General features: G+C 35.7%; 1 protein-coding gene across 1 annotated transcript in view; it reads right to left on the bottom strand.

Moving 5' to 3' along the window:
- DGKB (diacylglycerol kinase, beta 90kDa) overlaps window positions 1–20439 on the bottom strand; it is a 333219-nt gene that overhangs the window by 204661 nt on the left and 108119 nt on the right. Inside the window, exons 17-20 of the mRNA XM_009894935.1 lie at window positions 17705–17779; window positions 6820–6905; window positions 4377–4466; window positions 1595–1755 (exon numbers count right to left, since the gene is read on the bottom strand). Of these exons, the coding sequence (XP_009893237.1) occupies window positions 1595–1755; window positions 4377–4466; window positions 6820–6905; window positions 17705–17779 (412 nt within the window). The remainder of the gene's footprint in view (window positions 1–1594; window positions 1756–4376; window positions 4467–6819; window positions 6906–17704; window positions 17780–20439) is intronic.

The raw sequence follows: 20439 nt of genomic DNA, 5'->3' as shown, positions 1-20439 counted from the left end.
TCCCTCTCACTTCTTGCTTGCTTCCTTAGTATAACACATTTATTTTCTTTCTTCATCTCTTGAGCTTTAGCATCAATATTCCCTTTTGACAAAGTCACTGAATATGTCCCCCCTGGGCTGGGCATTTTCTGTTATCATGGTATTTTTTTCCTGTAATCAAAAATCTTCCTTTACACTTTCTCTCCTATTTATGAACCTAATTTTGGGCTAGTTTTGGTGCATATACTTTGCATTTATGTACTGTTATATACTCATTTCTGTTTTTTTTTTTTTGTGTAGCATCTAGTCATTCTCTGTACTTGCTTTGAACAGAAACTAAAAGCCAAACTATACAAGAAAAAAAAGAACCCTCAAGAACAATTCCTTATTACTTAAATATCTTAAACTTCAGGAGACCTGATTAATTTTTTTTTTTTTTTCAGCACTTAGGACTACATAGTACAAGAACCCAAGAAATGTTTTAAAGGAATAGACTGTTTTTGCATGTTGCTGAGAAGCACTATATCAAAATTACAGAATAAGAAGTAATATGTAAAAATTTCATCAACCACTTAAAGCTGGGGCAGAACCCTGTTAATGCTGAAGTACAGTGATCAAACAAACTAAGCACACATTCTTCATTTCCTTGAATTTACAACATCGCATATTGTACTTCCCATTAAAAAACTTTTCTGTAGCATATTGAAATGCCGGATTGCAGAATTAGATAACCTGTAAAAGTGGATTTTGATATTTATAAAAAAGAATAATATACAAATTGATGTAATGTATGTGGAATGAGCTGATTTCAGAACAACCAGCGCTAGCTATTGGAAGGCATGTTCCCAAGTTAATTAGACTTCATTTGTGTCTGAGCTAAAAATCTTATTTATGAACTATTCGATCTGTGAAATTTGGACCTCATCACAGTCCCCCTTCTGCTTGTGTTTGAAAGCATATCCAAAGCAAAAGGCTCAAAAGTCAGACTGGACATGCTTAATTCCCCTCATATATGCAATGTGGATAGCAAATATAATGGGAAACAATAGAGAAGCACAAGCCGGAGATCCAGTTCCTGGGACACGAAGAGCTTCTTAAACTCCTCTTCCTCATAATTTATTCTAACTGTGAATATCCCCATAAGACAGAACCAAGAAGATACTTGTGGGGTTTTTTTATATTATTATTTTCTTTTATTATTTTAAACTGCCCTGAAGAAATAAAGAATGCCACTGCTCTTTTAAACAGTTCTGATTATGTGAATACTAACGGAAAAGGGTACTTAGAGTTCTTACTATGGGATTAGTTTTGCTTTATATTTTTATAGGACCTTCATAATGATAATATAAATTTAGTGCTATGGCTGCTCATAAAGCATTAGGAACAACACAAATATCTTCTTTATAGATGGGAAGGTAAAAGGTCCTGAAAAATAATTCTGGTTTGAATGTGTGGAAGTAAATTTATGCAAATTGCTGTCAGTCATCTATGTATTCATTTCACTAGCAAAATAACATTATAAATGATCTGTAGCCAACAATTCTTCACTTGAAGACATGCAATGCAAATATTTATTCAAAACAGAAAATCACTTAAGGATAAACACAGGTCTTACCACGCCAATAGAAAAGTAGTTATTGATGATGTTGTAAGGCACTGGGTCTCCTTTCTCATCTTTATCATTGGGTATTACTTCAAATTTCCACCTGTCCAGCAAAATCTCTGAACTGTTCTCAATGTCTTTTAAGATCTTCATCAAATTCTCACCTTCATAACCTAGCAAGACACAAAAATGGTTATTTCATCAAGCATAATAAAGTTTCATTCCATTTTCTTTCTGTTTCTAGATGACTGGTTGGATGGGGCTCTGAGCAACCTGATGTGGTTGAAGATGTCCCTGCTTAGTGCAGGGGGATGACCTTTAAAGGTCTCTTCCAACCCAAACTGTTCTATGATTCTGTGACTGGAAAAGTGAAAACTATGCATATAAGACCTGAAAAGCAGGATGATGTATAAGTATTGCAATTTTCCAGCACCTCTCATTAAAAGCAGTAAAAATACAAAGCTGATTTCTGCACTTGGCTAAATTAATGTAAACTTAGATTAATTCTACAGATTTCACTGGGCATCAAATTTATCTTGAGAAAATAATTTGATCTTCAAATCTTGCCAATCCCTTGAATTTTCCAAACAATTACAGCAGTTATCCAAAAAGCTAAGGTTATACTTTGCAAAATGTTCTTACTATGAAATTAATCTCAATATTTAAAATCCTTTGATTTCAAAATTTGTGGAAAAAAGACCTACAGTAGTTTTGTCTGATTAAAGTTGGACAAAAGACTGAAAGGTTAAAAGTTGTCTACTGTTTTTTGTCGATTGTTTCAATGTGGTTTAGCATAACAAATCCAAAATTTGTAATCCACAGCTGATGACTTATCAGCAGAACTAACATTTTTCCATCTTTCAATAACTTCTTTATCAGCCTCACCCTGCTCTGTAGAGGTATCTTACTCTTACTTGCCCAGAAGCGCTCACATGTCTTTAGGTAATTCACTAGTAGTAGCAGATCACTACACTATATACTAAACTCACTGGAAAACTTGTTTACACACTCCCAAGTATACACAAGATACATAGTCATAAAAAGTGTGGAGATTTTACAAAGCGACATTATCAACTCTGAATACTATTCAGCTCAAATGACTTTGTAAGAGATAACTACGATCTGTGGATTCGTTCCTTCAAATCAGAAATAAATATACATATTCAAGCAATGTGTACTTCCTGGGTCATTAACAGTTTTAGAAGAAAAGCCATTCAAAGCCTCCCTGCTCAAAACTCATTGCTGATGTGGAGTTGTATGGTATGTTTTTGTTAGCCACTGCCAACTGTGGTGTAACGGCAGCACGCACAACTCCATTTGTCTGCATCCTTGAGATCACTCACCAGCAATTTAGTTTCTGGAAGCCCTGTCTCCCCTCTCATCTATGGAAGTTCTTGTTATGAATGTTATGGCACTGTCTACCACAAAGCAACTGGGCAAAGAATGATGAAAGCCAGAATATTTTCATACTGTCTTTTTCTACTATAGTCCAGATGGAATCACTCAAAACAGAGTGGAAATAAATAGAAGTGAATGGAAGGACAGGTCCTGACGAATGCAGTCAAATGGTCTCATAGCTGACCCTGCTCAGAACAGGAGATTGGACTAGCGACTTCTTGCAACCCCTTCCAACCTGAATTATTCTATGACTCTACAAACTGTTCATAAAGTGAAGCAAGGCTGATTTGATTGGGGTTTGGGTTGTGGTTTTTTTCTTTTTTTCTTTTTCTTCTTCTTCCTAAGACTATGTGAATAAACAATCACCAGTCTTGACACAGAAAATGAAGAAGGTCCTCAAATGATTTGACAGAACATTATGACTAATAAAGAAGTTCTATAGCATGAAAACTACTGAGAATTTGCTAAAGACTATCTGGTAACATGGCAGAAATTTGGAAAGTAAACTTGCTATATGAGACAGAAGAAGGAAGAGATATATACTAAGGCTGAGAAGTTCCAAATAAACAGCCAAGTTCCAAATACACAACAACTCAACTGAAATGACCAACTGAGACCTGAAATAGAACTGGCTGTGAGCCCATAAACTGACATGCTGTCACCAGAGACTGAGTCTTGCCTAAGACTTTCTTTTCTGTATCTCCTTCACGTTATGCTGTAATGCAAATCCTGAATGGAAATAAGTTATTGGAGGAGCTGAGAGTAAGGCTCCATATATCCAGGAAAGGATGCAAAGGGTATTAGAGGTTTGACTTTACACATATTCTCTTTTCAGCTTTCTTTGCCTTCTCATTTCCTGATAAATAGCACCACAGCGTTTATTGTCTGGAATCCTCTGTAGGAGAAAAGAAGGGGAGTGGATCAAAGGAACTAGTCTGAGGCTGAGACACATTTTTCATTTAATATTTATGAAAATTAAAAAAGATGAAACCACTCCAAACCCATTATTAGCTGTTTTCAGTAACCCTTTCAGAACAGCCCCAATTAAAATCCATTTAAGAATACTCCCTTTATAAGGTATTGATCAAAGAAATGACTGAGATACAGGTTGTAAAAAGCCAACCAAATAGTTATACACTACTCTCATTGCACCTTGGAGCTTTTTTGGTGTCAGCAGAAGCTACAAACAAGGTATGAAGAGTGATTACAACCTTTAATATCTATAAAATCTTTCATATAACATTTACAGACAGCCAATTCCAAAAAGAAGAAAGGTGATAAAGGATCTTTACGTGCATCATAAAAAAGAAATCCAAATGTTGAGAGTAGACTTTGATGTAAAAGTTATTTTTTTTTCCTTGTAATTACACAATGCATTTTATTTTAATTTGTTTACCTCCTCCCCATCTCAGACACCTTGCTAAATCATTGCCAGTCCCAAGAGGCAGGATAGCAACTGGAGGATGCTTAATCAAGTTCGCTTTCTCTGTGAATAAAGAAGGAAAAACATAAATAAGGAAAAAAATATCTAGTTGTATAGTACTGATAAAACAACTGTGTTAGGTTTTGTTTCAGTAAAAGACAGTGATACGTTTTGTATATGAGATTAAGCTGCCTGCTCAGCAACAAGCATTTCACCAAGGCACTCCATTATGCAGCCCTTCCCCAGTCAATATTCAATCCTTGATCCTAATTTACTTGATTTTTACCACAACGACTTTTGTAACCCATAGATGTGACAAACATTCATAAAAACGATACTCAAGATCTTTCCAAGACTAAACATATTGTGCTCTCTGTTGCTCTCAGCTACAAATGTGAAAGAGTAATAGTTGAGGGCATGAATAACGACATGAATCTTGCACATTTTCATCTGGGTGACCAAGTTTGTGTTTAACTGTGTATTCACTTTGATTTGTGTCTACACATGAGCATCATTACCAAAAATTCCCTGGAACCAACACCAGGGGTTTGCCCATCGGGAATTAAATCTGCTATTCAAAATGAGCATTGTTCTATCTGATCAAGTCAATATTTTGTATTTAATAAGTAACGTTTTGAAACATATGAACTTACAGTGTCTTTTGATTCTTTACTGGTACTTTTCTAGCATTTCATGCCAAAGGATCTCTGTTCAAAATCCAATGGGAAAACTCTTCTCAAGAAATACAGCCTTTATGCAAACTGGAAGTGATGCAACTATCCCCCAAGTATAATATTTCAAATATATAGTTTGTCAAATTCCCCATTTAATTGGAATGAGTAGCATGTCTAGTTTAAAAGTTCTACTTGAATAGTTAAACAATCGGCTATTTTGTTCATAGAATTATGGACAATTATCAGCAATTCTCAGCAGGAGTTTATATATCCAATGGAAGTGGCAGGACATTGTGTTATTTATCAATTTCTCTCATCAATACCTTAGGAAGATTTAACATTCACAATACCAGTACTTCAAAATAAATTACCATTCAACAGAACAATAATAAAAAATGTTTAAAAGTCTCAAACTGAGGAGAAAAAAGTTTGGGAGTTTTATTCCTTTTTTTCTTTTCTTTTTTCCTATTTTTTCTTTTCTGTTTTCTTTTTCTCCTTTTTTTTCTTTTCTTCTTGCTTTGCTCTTCGCTAAGATTCTTTGTGTATCGGGAGATCATGGAAGAAAAGATCAAACTAGAAAGTGTCTGTTCCTTGAAACAGGTGATTTCTTAAACTTTATATGTCAAAGGACTTTTGTTCACTAAAAGGCTGCATTGAAAAGTCTATTTCCTGCACCTATGAAACAAATGGATTCTGGATCCCCCAAATAATTTCTTAGTTCGGTAACACAAAAATTGCTGGAGAAGATAATATTTTACTAAGGCAAAATGCAGTCTTTTTTTGAAATAATGCCACCAAAATAGAAAGTAACTGCACAACATTTTAGACCTCATGACAAAAATAATGACACAATTAACAGCTGCAAAACTTCACCCCTTCCAAGTTTAGGCAATACACCTGACATTTATGTACAGTGATTTACAACTTTGAAAGTTACAATCAATAGCTTGCATTTGCAAAAAGATTTTTTTTTAAAAAACCAAGATTAGAAAAATGCCTTTGCTATCATCCACTCCTTCATGATACCATTTTTACTGTCCACTGAACTTTAGGAGGGTTTCTGGACCCCACCTCCCACAAATCACACACTCTTCATCTAAACTTTCAGTTGAGTCTTTTGATGTCTCTTCATCTCCTTCTTAATTTCCATCGTCAGGCATTCCCATTTTTTTTCCTCTGCAGCCCCTCGAATGCCAAATAAATGATCATGTGGTGTGGAAGATATTCTCCCTAAAAAGCCTTGGGAAGTTTCAGTCTGCGATATCTTGACTTCTGGGCCTTCCTAATGATTTGTACAGAGGATTTTATGGCTAAATGACTGAAAGAACTCCGAAACTGAAATGGCTGTTAGCCCATTATCTCCATTATGGGATAATGGAACATAAACAAACATTTGGTAACTGAAAAAGCCAATGAGCTAAGGTAAATGGTCTTAAAAGAAACAACTTAGATTTGATTCAGTTTGGGAAACAGACCTTGAACTGAAATTAAAATAGATTGATTCAAATTTCTTGCTTTCTGGAAATCCAGAGGACTACAAACACTGGACTTGTCTAGGGATTTTGAATATCCTTTGCAATTTGAATATCCCTAAAAGTAATCATGTGCCAAACTAATAAATTTCAAAATTTAAATTGACAAGATCTTGTTTGAAATAGCCATATCCAGATTTTGGCATATAGGGAAGAGCAGCAAAATGAAAAACATGAGTCAAGCAAAACTATGTAAATGCTATTGATTACCTATGCAATCCAAAATCCAGCCTACTGTTCCATCTCCACCACATGCTAGCACTCTGAACTCAGGAACATCGCGGAAAAAATTTAACCTGAAAACAGTAAATGAAGATATCTATTTAATTATCATAAATGTATTGTGCATTATGCAAACATTTTATGGCTTAAGACATTTCATTTAATAGTAAATGGCAAGTGAACACTTCAAATAATAATCACCCCTGCTCATGCATTCAACATTGTATTATCTGAAAAATTTAATATGAAATTGTTAATTCAAGGGTTATTAGGGTACCCTAATAATAGAAATAGCTTGGACCTGATGGTTAATCCAAATCTTTGTCTCAGCTCAAATCTTGTTTGAAACTATTGCCAGAAAACATTCTCTGTTTACCTAGTTGTAAATGGATATGTAGCCTCTCAAGACAGAAAAATCTAAGGTGGCTAAATGTATTAGCCACAACATTTCCTTGTGAGGTGCTGGCTATAAAAGCATACGAAAACAGCTTATTTCTGATAGTACACTAATACATAATAAGCTGAACATTTTGTGGTTGAAAAAAACAACTTTGCACCATGGTTTAATACAAAATGAGTAAGCATCAGACTGAATGAGGCCATTCCATCATCCTACAAACCATATTTTAAAAGTGAAATATCTTTGGTAATATTTGCCTGGCTATTTCTGCTTCCATATCCATCCAGTGCTGGACAGTATCACCACCTCATTATCCACTTCATTCAACACCAATGTTCCATCATGCTGAAAAGTGAAGATATATTAAAAGAATTTGCAATATTTTAAATTTAAAAGCATCTTTTCAGGATAGCTATTGACATATACTGAAAGTAGCCCTTACACATAAACTGTGACTAGACAAAAACTTTCCAGTAATTTTGCTGAATTACTATATATATATGTGGATGTACATTCACATATATTCTATTCATTAATGTCACAGACATCTTAATGCATATTCTATATGCTAATGACCAGATCTGAATTCCAGTTTGCAATTTCCTAATAAATGTATAATTATTACATTGTAGCCAAATTCTTAAATACAAATAAATATACATAATAACTTGCAAGTGCTTAATTCAGGCTATTTTCCATATGAAACTTTAATGTTGCACAGAGAATGGTGTTCCTGTCCCTAGAAAGTCTTAAAAATTCTTTTAGGCCTTTTGATAAAATCAAGAAAACATGAAAAACTACAGAGTAAAATAAAGAGCATGGGAGAAGGAAATGGAAAGCACAATGGTCAAAAAAATATTATTTAAGATGCAGAAGACTACAGGACAACTTGTTCTATTAGTTTCAGACCAGAATTTCAAGGTTAACAAAGCTACACAGAATTAAGCCAATCATATTGTTGTCCTACTCCCTCTAATTTTCTCTTTTCAGAAGAGCTCTTGGTCAATTTCAAGTGTCAAGTACAATGCCTGAAGGATGCTTACTCGTTCGGTATTAAACCCTGCTTTGTCCTTCTCACTTCTTACGTTCTACTTCACACATCCGCAGCACAAGTGCTATAGGATCTCTTCTAATCCAAAACGTCATGTGCCAGATCTGACTGGGTACGCATCTTTTGATAAGCATATGTGCTGCTGGAAGTCACGTATGAGTGACTGTATGAGTGGGCACTGTATGAGTGGGCACTTAGCTATGTCTCGGCCCACAGGTGCGCATCTCTGTCTGAGGATATTTCAGATCAATTTAAAATCAAATTCTAGCCCAGAGGTGATGGCAGGGTACTAACTTCTATAAATATTTAACCATTTCCACTGCATGTAACAGATGTCAAAAATAAAGTCCAGAAAAAAGCAAAGAACCAACCAACCAATCAATCAAAAACCAAAACTAAAATTACAGGGTTGATGCTAGCGTTGATCCAGATAGGCAGAACATAGACCTAAACCTCCGTTTTGCTTTTTATAAACAAGCATCCTCACCATATGGCTATCAAACTTTCTTTTTGTTTTGACTGCATATTTAGCTTCCATCAAAAAAGTATAACTTTACAGGAAAGTGGGGGACTGAAGAATCTGACAAAACCATCTTGTCAGAAAAATTCTCAATAAGCTTCATTCATATTTCCCCTGGAACATTGTATACGCATACACAGTGAATTCTCCAAACAATTTCATAGTACACCATTAAGTGCACGTGACTTTTTATTTTTATAAAATTAAATATAAAACTGATACATACATTATACAAATACATAACACATACATTACATAAAAATAAAGTATAATATACATTACATTGTATATTTGCATATATAAACAGTGTATATAAATATACGAAAACAAATATAAATATTTATACATTCAAATTACTTTATAAAATTAAATATAGTTATATAATTATATATGTAAATAAATCTCATTCATTGAATTAGAATGTGAGGTCTCCATTAAGAGTTCATAAGGGAATATGGTTCCCTGTTTATAAGGTTTCATTTGAACTCAGTAAGTGTTATAATTATAAAGAAATAGTTTGATAGACTTCTTAATGGAACTGAAGGTAAAGCGTAAGTATTGTCTATCAAGATAGCGTTAGTCAATTAGTGTTTTAGTGGCACCTGTTACCTCATCCACAGAACAGTTTTATATGGTTTGAAAAAAACAATGTTGGAGAGGAACTTAGTAAAAGTGGTTTGAAATGGAAATAGAAAAAGTGGAAGTCATCGCAAAGGCTTTGTGTACTGTCAGGTTAAGGTAAAGGACCAGAATAGAAAATTCAGTCTTATTTTCTTGAAGTGATTTATAAAATTGCACAAAAATTCTAGGTATATATCATAATAATAAAATAACATAAAATATAAAACAGTACTTACACTGTGGTTCTTCCCTAAAAGTTTTACCTCTACTTTTAAAAAACTTATTATTTTTTAACAACTTAGATGATGCCTCCTTACATAGCACAATATGGATAAAAATCTTATGACTAGCATGACATTAAGTACAAAGAATAAATGTCCATTATATCAATAACCTTTACAGAAATTATGTCAATAACCTTGACGGAAATTAAATAGAATATGAGAAACAGGTAAATCAGATACTGAAAAACATGTATTATATTTTTATCAAATTCATTTTTACTATAAACCACACGGATTCATTTAACAGAACACATTACTTTGATAACTTCTTTTTTCAATTAAGAAAAAAAATTGCCCCTTTTATTTATGGATATGAGAATAGGTTGATATGTAAAGGAGAAGGTTATCAAGAGTGGCCAACAAGGATTCACCAAGGGGAAATCATGCTCGACCAATCTGACAGCCTTTTATGCTGGCATGACTGGCTCATGAGAGAGCAGTGGACGTTGTCTATCTTGACTTCAGCAAGGCTTTTGACGCTGTCTCTTGAAACATCCTCACAGGCAAGCTTAGGAAGTGTGGGTTAGATGAGTGGACAGTGAGATGAATTGAGAACTGGCTGAATGGCAGAGCTCGAAGGGTTGTAATCAGTGGCACAGAATCTAGTTGGAGGTGTTGGAGGCCTGTAACTAGCAGTGTTCCCCAGGGGTCAGTACTGGGTCCAGTCTTGTTCAACATATTCATCAATGAATGGATGAGGGGACAGAGCGTACCTTCAGCTATGATGACACTAGACTGGGAGCAGTGGCTGACACACCAGAAGTTTATGCTGCCGTTCAGTGAGATTTGGACAGGCTGAAGAGTTAGGTGGCGAGGAACCTAATGAAGTTCAACAAGGGCATCCTGCACCTAGGGAGGAATAACCCCATGCACCAGTACAAGTTAGGGGTTGACCTGCTGGACAGCAGGTCTGCAGAGAGGGACCAGGCAGTCCTGGTGGACAAGTTGACCATGAGGCACAACGTGCCTTTGTGGCCAAGAAGGCCAATAGTCTCCTTGGATGCATTAAAAAGACGGTGGCCAGCAGGCCAAGGAGGTTATCCTCCCCCTCTACTCTGCCCTGGTGGGGCCACATCTGGAATGCTGTGTCCAGTTCTGGGCTCCCCAGCTCAAGAAAGACAAGGAACTACTGGAAAGAGTCCAGCGGAGGGCTACGAAGATGATCAAGGGGCTGGAGCATCTCTCTTGTGAGGAAAGACTGAGCGACCTGGATCTGTTTAACCTGGAGAAGAGAAGGCTGAGAGAGAATCTCATCAATGGTTATAAATATCTACAGGGCCGGTGTCAAGAGGATGAGGCCAGACTCTTTTCAGTGGTGCTCAGCAACAGGACAAGAAGCAATGGGCATCAACTGGAACACAGAAAGTTCCATCTCAACATGAGGAAAAACATCTTTACTTTGAGGGTGACAGAGCACTGGGACAGGCTGCCCAGAGAGGTTGTGCAGTCTCCTTCTCTGGAGATACTCAAAACCTGCCTGGACGTGATCCTGTGCAACCTGCTTTAGCTGAACCTGCTTTGGCAGGGGTGTTGGACTAGACAATCTCTGAAGGTCCCTTCCCAACCCCTACCATTCTGTGACTCTGTGAATTGTTTTAGCAAATCCTGTCCCACTCACAGTAAAACTATTTTAATTTCCATTTAGGTACCTGCACATGACTTTCTCTCTCATACTCAGCAGCAGTACACTATTGCAGAGATTTCAGGTGCTCAGCCACACAAGGTGGCATAACAGCAGCACTGTGTGAAATCATTCAGCCAGTCTTCTTCACTCACAGTGGAAGCACACATTAAAACTGTCAGTAGCCCAAGCGAAGAATAATCCACTGATACTGGTATCTGAGGATAGGTATTGGCTAAATGCAAGGTAAATCGCAAATTATCAGTGGATACAAAAATACTATTGAACTTGGTAAATTTCCCCACTGCAGAAAAGATCAAAGTGCAAAAAAAGGGAACAGAACTTAGTATCTGCTTTCATTAGAGAAATTTTTGCTTACATACTCTAAATGGCATCAGAGCTACTTCTAATGGTATTGAGACAATAATATTGAACTAATAAATCTGTAAAATCATTACATTCAATAAATATTTATTTTTCATAAACTGTGGCATAAATCAAACACAGTAATACTATCATATTTTCTTGAATGGCATCTGTAAGTTACCAGTTTGATAATTACAAGACAAGTACTATGACATTTGCATATTGGAAATGTGCACACACACTGTGTGTGAAAGGAAGTGAATGAAACAAACCGTTCACCAGCTCAAAGCAAATTAGAGTCTGCACCTTCATTAACAGATTTATATTGACAAAGGACTGATCTGATAGATATCAGATCCAGGTAAACCCTATAACTTAGAACCTTTGTCCACTTGTGAATTCACAATGCTGGGTTTAATCTAACAATTTCACTAATTTAGATGTTCAGCTCACCACTGATTATTCTTAAACTAGCTGTCCAGAGGAAAGCACCAAGTTGAAAGACAAAGCAATTGCACTGCTGCACTCTTTACTCTTTTATTATAATGCCGTTTCACTAAACAAAGCAAATACAATCCCTGACAAATGGCTATTCACCCGAGTATCCGAATAAAAACTAAACACAGTTTTTCCTCTTCTAGACTGCCAAGCTGAGCTGGTCATGTAACTGGACAACATACACGCTTTAACCCCATTACAACTTTCAGTTGATGTTTTCTGTACACTGTAATGACACTATTTGTGAGACGGTAATTACAGTAAATCACTCTAATAAAAATAGTTTCAATAAATCCAGTTTATCATTGCATGGGGCAATATATTCCTCTCCTGGAATGGTATTTTAATGTGCAAAGGTTAACTGGCAGGTGCATATATGGCAGCTGAAAATACTGTTTTCAGTTCATACTCTCTAAAGATAAAGGTGGCTGCCAGTTTCAAACCACAGGCTTGCTAAAAATCATGATGGCACATTTCGAACAACAAGATCCCAGTCCTTCAGTGGGTGATCACACGGAATATTATATATAACTGTATCCTGGGCTGCATCAAAAGAAGCATAACCAGCAGGTCAAGGGAGGTGATTCTCCCCCTCTACTCTGCTCTCTTTTTTGGGGTGACTGAGAAAAGAGAGCCAGTTCAGGAATGTGAGGAAAGAAGAGCAAACTAATAAGCAGGCTAAAGGATGTGGCAGAGGCTTTCAAAACACATCGGATAAAGGCTGTAAGCGTGTGGCAAACTTACTACCGAACAATTACAATGGTTGAGAGAGAGGTAAATGAAGCTGGCTCACAGCTTTCGCAGTCTAGGCTGAAATAGGAGTGGAAATCGGTGATATTTGCAATATTTAAAGATTGTGTTATCTATACAGCAAACAGCACAGATGTCATACAAGTAAAAATACTGTTAAACAGCTGTTTAAAATGTATTTCTAAACCCAAGATTTAAGTTAAACAGGTGAAGACTTATTGAGTCATAAGTTCTACTGATTTATGGTGCATAACTGTAACTTTAATCGTTACAGTACAACCAACCCATTACGGCTTGCTTTGCCATTCTTTGGCAAAAATGTAGTTTTTCCAAAGAAATACGGACCAGGTTCAAGGTTTTGTTCAGGAGAAAATAACTGTGCAGTTATTATCTTCTAAAAATATCCTTGGTGTATATGTCTTCCCAGAATACTCTGTGTATTCCAAATGTCCAACAGCAAAGAAATGCTCTAGCAATCAGTTCCAATAATCAGGGAAAATAGTGTAATTTTCAAAATAGGCCTATTGCTTTGTGAAGTTACAAAGGCCCAGGTGCTGTAGATTCCCAACTAAATTACAGAGTAAGTTGTAGGGATTCAGTTTGGCTGTCTTGGGCATCTTTTAACTGGACAGAATTTAAGATTTAAAGAGGCCTGTTGAGGTAAACTTGTGGATAGAATTTAAAAAATACATGCTCTCCAAATTAAATGCTTAAGGGAGTTACAAAGAAATACAACTTTTGTGGGTATAATTTCTATTATAGAGTATAAAAATAACATAAATTAGACATTTTAAATAATAGACTTCAGGGAACGGGAGCCTTTTCAGAGGGACAAAGCTTTTGTGAAACGGTGACCTCTCTGGAGAGCCATGTGGGTCTGTGGCTCGACTGCTATTCATCCAGCTATTATTTACCTCTCTCTGAGGTGAACAATAACTGAATTTCAGATTCTTCAAGATCATTAAATCCACAATAACAGTTGTTGTCAGAAGTAGAAGACTCCTATAGAGATATAACAACCAAACAGGGAAACTCTTTTCAAGGCTAAAAACACAGGTGCTAGGCACAAATTACACAATGTATCAGCCCGGCAATTTTCATGTCACTTTGTTAACTGTGGCAGTCTGTAACTGTGGAGTACCTTTTATGCCTGCCTTCAGCTGCAGAGCTTACAGGGTTTCTCCGGCTCACCCGTATCTCTCTACTCCCAAATAAAGAATGCCTAAACCATTAATTATTATAGCAGTGTTTATAGTGTACTGTTGCCCTTTGGCTGAGAGCTCCTTGATTTTCAGGCCTCGCAGCAGGTCAGTTTCCGTTCTTGGAAAGGAATCAATGTCAGAGTCGGCTGCCGCGCCACTTATTTGCTTCATGTACATATTTCCATATAGATTATGTACGTGAGCCTTGACATAAACAGCTTCGAAAAACCTCAGCAAGAAGCTGCAAGAAATGTCTTTGTTGCTGTCGCTGCAGTTCTCCAAGTACCACCCCACCTATTATGAAAGCAGGTGACACATCCACTTGAGTAATCACACATTGAGACAGCATTACCAAAATTCATCGTCAACTCATTCAAAATATTTTTCTGACCTGCTACACAACAGCATATTTGTACAAAAATGCACAATAACTGTTATTACACTGGGTTGTAAAAATTTTTTTTTGTTTTTTTTTTTTTTTTTTTTTTTTTTTTTTTTAAAAAAGGGAGAGCTTTGAAAGGGAAAATGGAATGTATAATTTCCAGATCTCAAAGACATTCAAATATGGGACTCCACTTCTTCCTCTGAACAAAGGTTATTTTAACCCTGTTCCAATTCAGGTCTGCTAAGAGTCCTTTATTCCAATAAATTTTTGTGAAAGAACATGGTTATCCCACCGAAGAGGAAGAACAGAAGACCCAGTGATTGACCTGCTGACGTTTTTACAAAAATACAGCAGTTTCACAGTCCCCCTAAGATTTAGGATTTTACTGGTCTCCTAGTTCTCTTGTCTTTCTCCCTGTTATCTAAACAGGAGATACTTAGATTTTCAACAGAAATGAACTGGAAATATTAATTCACATTAGCCACAGAAGTTTGGAACTTGAGTTAGAAAACTTGTGAATGTTGTCTTCTTGATTGAAGACAGCAGCCCATCAGAAAAATACCATCATAAATAAAAAACATGCACTTGTGGGTTAAAGCAGACTGTTGGGCTGTACCAAAACCATGCAAATTCTACCCTAATACTATAAACATACCATAGGTTGAGTAAACGTGTCTGAAACTAGCATTCAAAAGAAAAAAGATAAATCTCAAAATAGACTCAATTGAAACATATCACAATAATCATAGCTGCTTTAAAATAAATATAGATGATGCTTATCCCTGTCCACTCAATAACACTAATTGGCACAAAGAATACACTGTTTCTCTGTGCTGTACTAGCCCCCATTCTGTTCCATTTCAATCTAAATGACACATATGACAATACTAAATAAATGTAACAGTTTGATTGACAATCCACTCTAACTGGCATTATAGAGATGGATGAGTGAGTGGATGGATGGATGGATGGATGGATGGGTGGGTTTTATAAGGCAATCCAGCCCTTGCAGAAAGGGAAACAACGACTGGTAAGTGAAATACTGTTTATTCAACTGCTTGCTTAAGGGACAAATTATATGCAGCCTACATAGTATTGCCAGGGGCAAGAAGTGATGGCAGAAGATAAACTGGAAATTTAGGAGTATTCATTTCTGTGGAATGAATAAAAAATATACCAAAACAAGCTTAATAAAATGCAATGTCTGTTTGAAAATTAATTAGAAATTTCTTCAAAGTGACTCTGAAGTAAAACTATTTCTATTCCTAATAGGAAGAAAAATTGAAAATATTTTCTAAAAAAACACTGACCTGGTTCAAAAGACGAAATTTTAAACTGCTTCAGTGCAGGGTTTCAGTATGAACTTAACACTGCCCTCTTGTGCTTATGCCTTAAAATACATGTTCTTTTACATCACAAGATACATGAAAAACACAAGTCGGTAATCGACAGAAATGCAGTCAGTAAGTGGGTTGGTTTGTTGCTTTTTCTTTATTTATTGATTTATTTTCTTTAAAAAAGGTTCAATGAAATAAGATGAATTTGAACAAAAGTATTTCAGTTGTTTCACAAGTTATCTCAATCTCTAGTATGGCATTTCTATTATACCGTATGTTAAACAATATCGATTACTAGTTTTGTCTCAGTTAAAAATTTCTTATAAATAAGTTCTGCAGATTTTCCTTGCTTTCTTACTCTTAGGACTAAGATTACTTAAATTTTCCATATGTGTCAAGACTAGCATAACAAAACATAACAAATACTATTTGAGTAATAAAATAGGACTTGCATTCAGGTATAGGATAAAATTACAGGCATGAAAGAAATCATGCATGTCATTATTTCCATTTTTTTTTTAACAGGTTTTTCACCATTCTGTAGGTTGCACATTAGCCACACCATAGTGCAAGACATCCTGAAAATCTTAACTTCAGAAATGATTGGCCCCAATCTGCTTTTCGCTTTCATCAATGCTACGAACATCCCAAGTTTAACACAATAAATGAACAGACAGCTGATGGTTTTAAGAGAAAATAGCTTCCTGTAGAATTTGGCCCTGAAACCAGAAGTACTGGCAGAAACTGTCAGAGCATGCTCTTTCCAGTAATGTATCTGTGACAACTGAAATATAACTTTGCAATGCACAAACCAGGTACATTTCCACCTTCATCTTATTTTCCTCCAACTTAAGTCTAAACAAATAAAAACTCCCAAGATTAAAAAAAAGTATTCAAACAACAGTGTAAACTTGATGTCAGTGAACATGTATCTCCTAATATCCTTCTGCAAACTCTTCTCACTGATGTAAAACTTAATGTACCAGTGAAATAACTAAATAACATCCAATACATACAAAATTATACACAGACCAGATGTTCAGTGCTGGGCTGTCTGTTTTCTTCTGCCAAAGTACCCACTACTTAAAAAGAAGACAATTTCAAGTGGTATATTTATTAAAAAAACCGCACAATAACCGATACTATGAAAGATTTTTTTGGTGCGGTTTCAAGTTGGTATTTGATATACTGCAATTCTCCTGTCTTCACATGAATGCAAAATAGGAAGAATCATGGAAGAAGCACGTTAGGCGAGTGACTGCAACACTACCTGGTTCAGAGAACACCTCAGTCCTTGTAAAAAGTCACTGCCAGCGTAATCTAGCCTGTCCAGTCATTTTCTGCCCAATCCATCCCCAAGATTATGGAATTGATAAGGACTGCACAGCCACTGTGATTTGAAACAACATTCTGTATCTGACATGCATAACAATATATATACGTATACTACATATATATTACATAGACACATACGTATGTGCATATATGTACTTATTTAAAAGAAATCTATGTCCTGCAGGTCAGTCTTTGAGGCTGCTTGATATTTGTAACATAGAAGTAACCCCCACGTGAACTCGGGTTGCTGATATAGCAGTAAAAGCTGCAATTAGAATGAAATTTATCCCACAGTTCTTAAAGAGTACTGCATGGTTATCAGTAAAACATATGATATGTAGTTTTATTTGTACGTGTAAACAAATAATGTAAATTTTGCAGTCATTTAGAGGTCTGTAGTGTTGATACATTCAAAACATGCTATATGTGCTTCAGTCTCTTCATTTGATTATGTAGCATTTTATTAAAAGAGTTCCTGGTAATAATATTAACTGTAGACTTACCCTGGCATTGGTCCATTTCCAGAAAGACTATAAACTTGACGAGGATTTAAAAGGTACTGAAATTTTCTATAAATTCTGAAGAGGTAAAAGAGACAAGGAGACAATATTTACTTATTTGTTTGGAATTTTTTTTTAAACCTATCAAATGAAAAAATTAAAGCAGTTAACACATACTGTAATTATTTGAATTGCAGGATCTCATTTATAGAAAAAAAATCAAATATTTGAACATAGCAATTATAATTCATACATACAGTGTATTGGGGGTATAAAATCGAGACAGAAGTGCTACAAGCTATCTGCAAATGCTGTATATAGACAGAAAAAAAAAAGGATAAGGATGACACAAGAAAAGGTGAGTCAAAAAAGCATTCGGAAGAGCCCACTGCTTCCTATTAAATTAATTCCATGGTAAAGGAGAGATTTATTCCTGAAATTTATTGCTAACGCAAAATTACAAGTATAGTTACAAGTGGCAAAAGCAAATTGCCTTTGCCACCCACCAAAAATGTCCCCATAGATTGAACAACGTCCTAAGAAAGCAAACCTATTGTCAGCTACATGTCCTTTGAATTATATTTGAATGGGAAGAAAATGAAGAAGATTCAAACCGATTGTTTTACTTAAATTATACATATTTTTAAACTATCTGAATAATAGGAAGCAATTTATTACAGCATGAAAGTGTTGTCCTACCCCCGAAGGGGATGCCACTCACTGCCCCAGCTCCAGCAAATATTTCTTTAAATGGCAGAATATTTCAAAACCTGTAACTTCATAAATTTGAGGTTACTCATCCTAAATGTATGACATGTAATTTTCTACATTGACTACAACATGGTAGCTGCTTCACTTCTTACATAGAAACAAGTAAGCACATGAAAGATTTGGAGACTTGAATGAATACATATATACCTGGGATCTGTGGCAATAGTTTAAATTATAAACCCCTGTTTCTTGCTTTTAATTTTAATGTTTATGTCCTCAAGCTAATTAATATTTTAATGTTTTTAGGAAAGCTTTTATTTTTCTACTGAAACATCTCTTCCTTTCTTTTTACTGTCTTAAATAAAATAGAAGCATAGAAGGAACTGAATTTTAAGTTAAAATGTTCATGTTTTCAAATTCAGCAAAATAAAACTGTCTAGACACAATCTACGTGCACATTGAGGGATTTTTTTAATTATTTTATCTTCTTAACAGCAATGCATAATTTATCAGGCTAGGTGGAAGACAAGGGTGCAAGAATACTGAATACAAACAAATTTATAATTATCTCTAAAATTGCCAAATTGGAACATTTTCTTAACTTTTCAATTATTTAGCAGTATCAGCTTCTTCGTACACCATTGTATTGAAACACACTCACACAATCTATTCCTGATGCCATTCCTGACAGAAAAAGTCAATGTGAAATGACTGGTTTCACTTTGCAAGCATGCACACATCATTGTCAACGGCTGTAATGATGACTAAATCAGACATTTGATAGTGGATTTACAACACAGTATATTTCCATTTCATTTGCAGCATCCTACCAATGTAAAAGGATCCTATTTTTAATTTTCTAGTTAGTGTGTGTAAGTTGCTTCTCAGTGACGTACAGGATTTAAACTGGTCAAAGATGCTGTTAATTTAATTTGTGTAGCTGACCATAAGAAGTTCATGAACAGTATTGTTACTAAGTCCCAAAGGCTTAAGAGTTATTTGCCTAAAAGTTTGGTGCTACAAAACATACTAGCCATTACCTACACTCACAATACTGTTGTCAGGTATCAGTGAAATGCTATAAAAGCCTTTTTAATAAAGCGGAAGCTAAGTATCTCTAGCCAAAACCCAGAAGTCCACCTGCAATAATGAGAGACTACATTGAATCAAACTTGAGTCAGTGCATACCATTCACAGGTACAGTCAAACATCAATACCAGATGATCACAGCATAATGACTCACTGAAAATGACACATCATGCTTCAAGTTATTATAACATATTTATGTATGCTAGTCTGTGTAAAAATCATAAATTGATGGTTCATTGCCATTCATACACCACCCAAAAAAGAGGAAGAAACTGCCTATAAACATTTACCTTCACACTGAACTGTAACTAGATGTAACAGTGTGACACATTCAAGATGAGAACATGGACAGTACTTTAGCCTTCCAGTTTCTATACCTGCAGTACCAAACAGCCGACTGATACATATGCCTCTGAATGTCTTGCTTCTGCATGCAAGGAAAGAACTGGACATGGTTTCCTTGTGACTGGAGATTGGTGCTGACAAAGCCATGAGGGAGGTAGTGGGTGACGCCTCAAAAGACAGCTTTTTGTGACGGAATGCAATTTCACGAACCAAGCCAGTTCATGAAATTACCACTTGTCACTACCACCTCCAGCTGGCTCTTACCCCATGACAATTTATCAACAAACAGTTATGCTTCTGTAACTGTTTGCAGGTTTATTCTGTGATCTGGAAAACTAAACAGATTCATTTTAAAATACAAATCCTCAGAAAAGTTTCTCCATTGTCAATTTTTCCCCTTCACTTCAATCATGTCTGTGATCTCAAAATAGCTGCACTGACATAACTGAGGAGGCAGAAAATCACAACAGCGGCCAGGAGGGCTGGGATCATCTTTAAACAGCTCTGCTGCTGAAGAAAATGCTCTTGAGCGCACCTTGGGCTGAGTTAGACTGAGCTATCTTCTGAAGTCATAAGATCATTACTTTAGAGAG

The sequence above is a fragment of the Charadrius vociferus genome, unplaced genomic scaffold (genome assembly GCF_000708025.1).
Source record: "Charadrius vociferus isolate BGI_N301 unplaced genomic scaffold, ASM70802v2 scaffold181, whole genome shotgun sequence".
In the NCBI taxonomy this organism is placed as follows: Eukaryota; Metazoa; Chordata; class Aves; order Charadriiformes; family Charadriidae; genus Charadrius; species Charadrius vociferus.
Note: the sequence above shows the minus strand (reverse complement) of the source record. Positions and strands in the feature narration are given on the sequence as shown.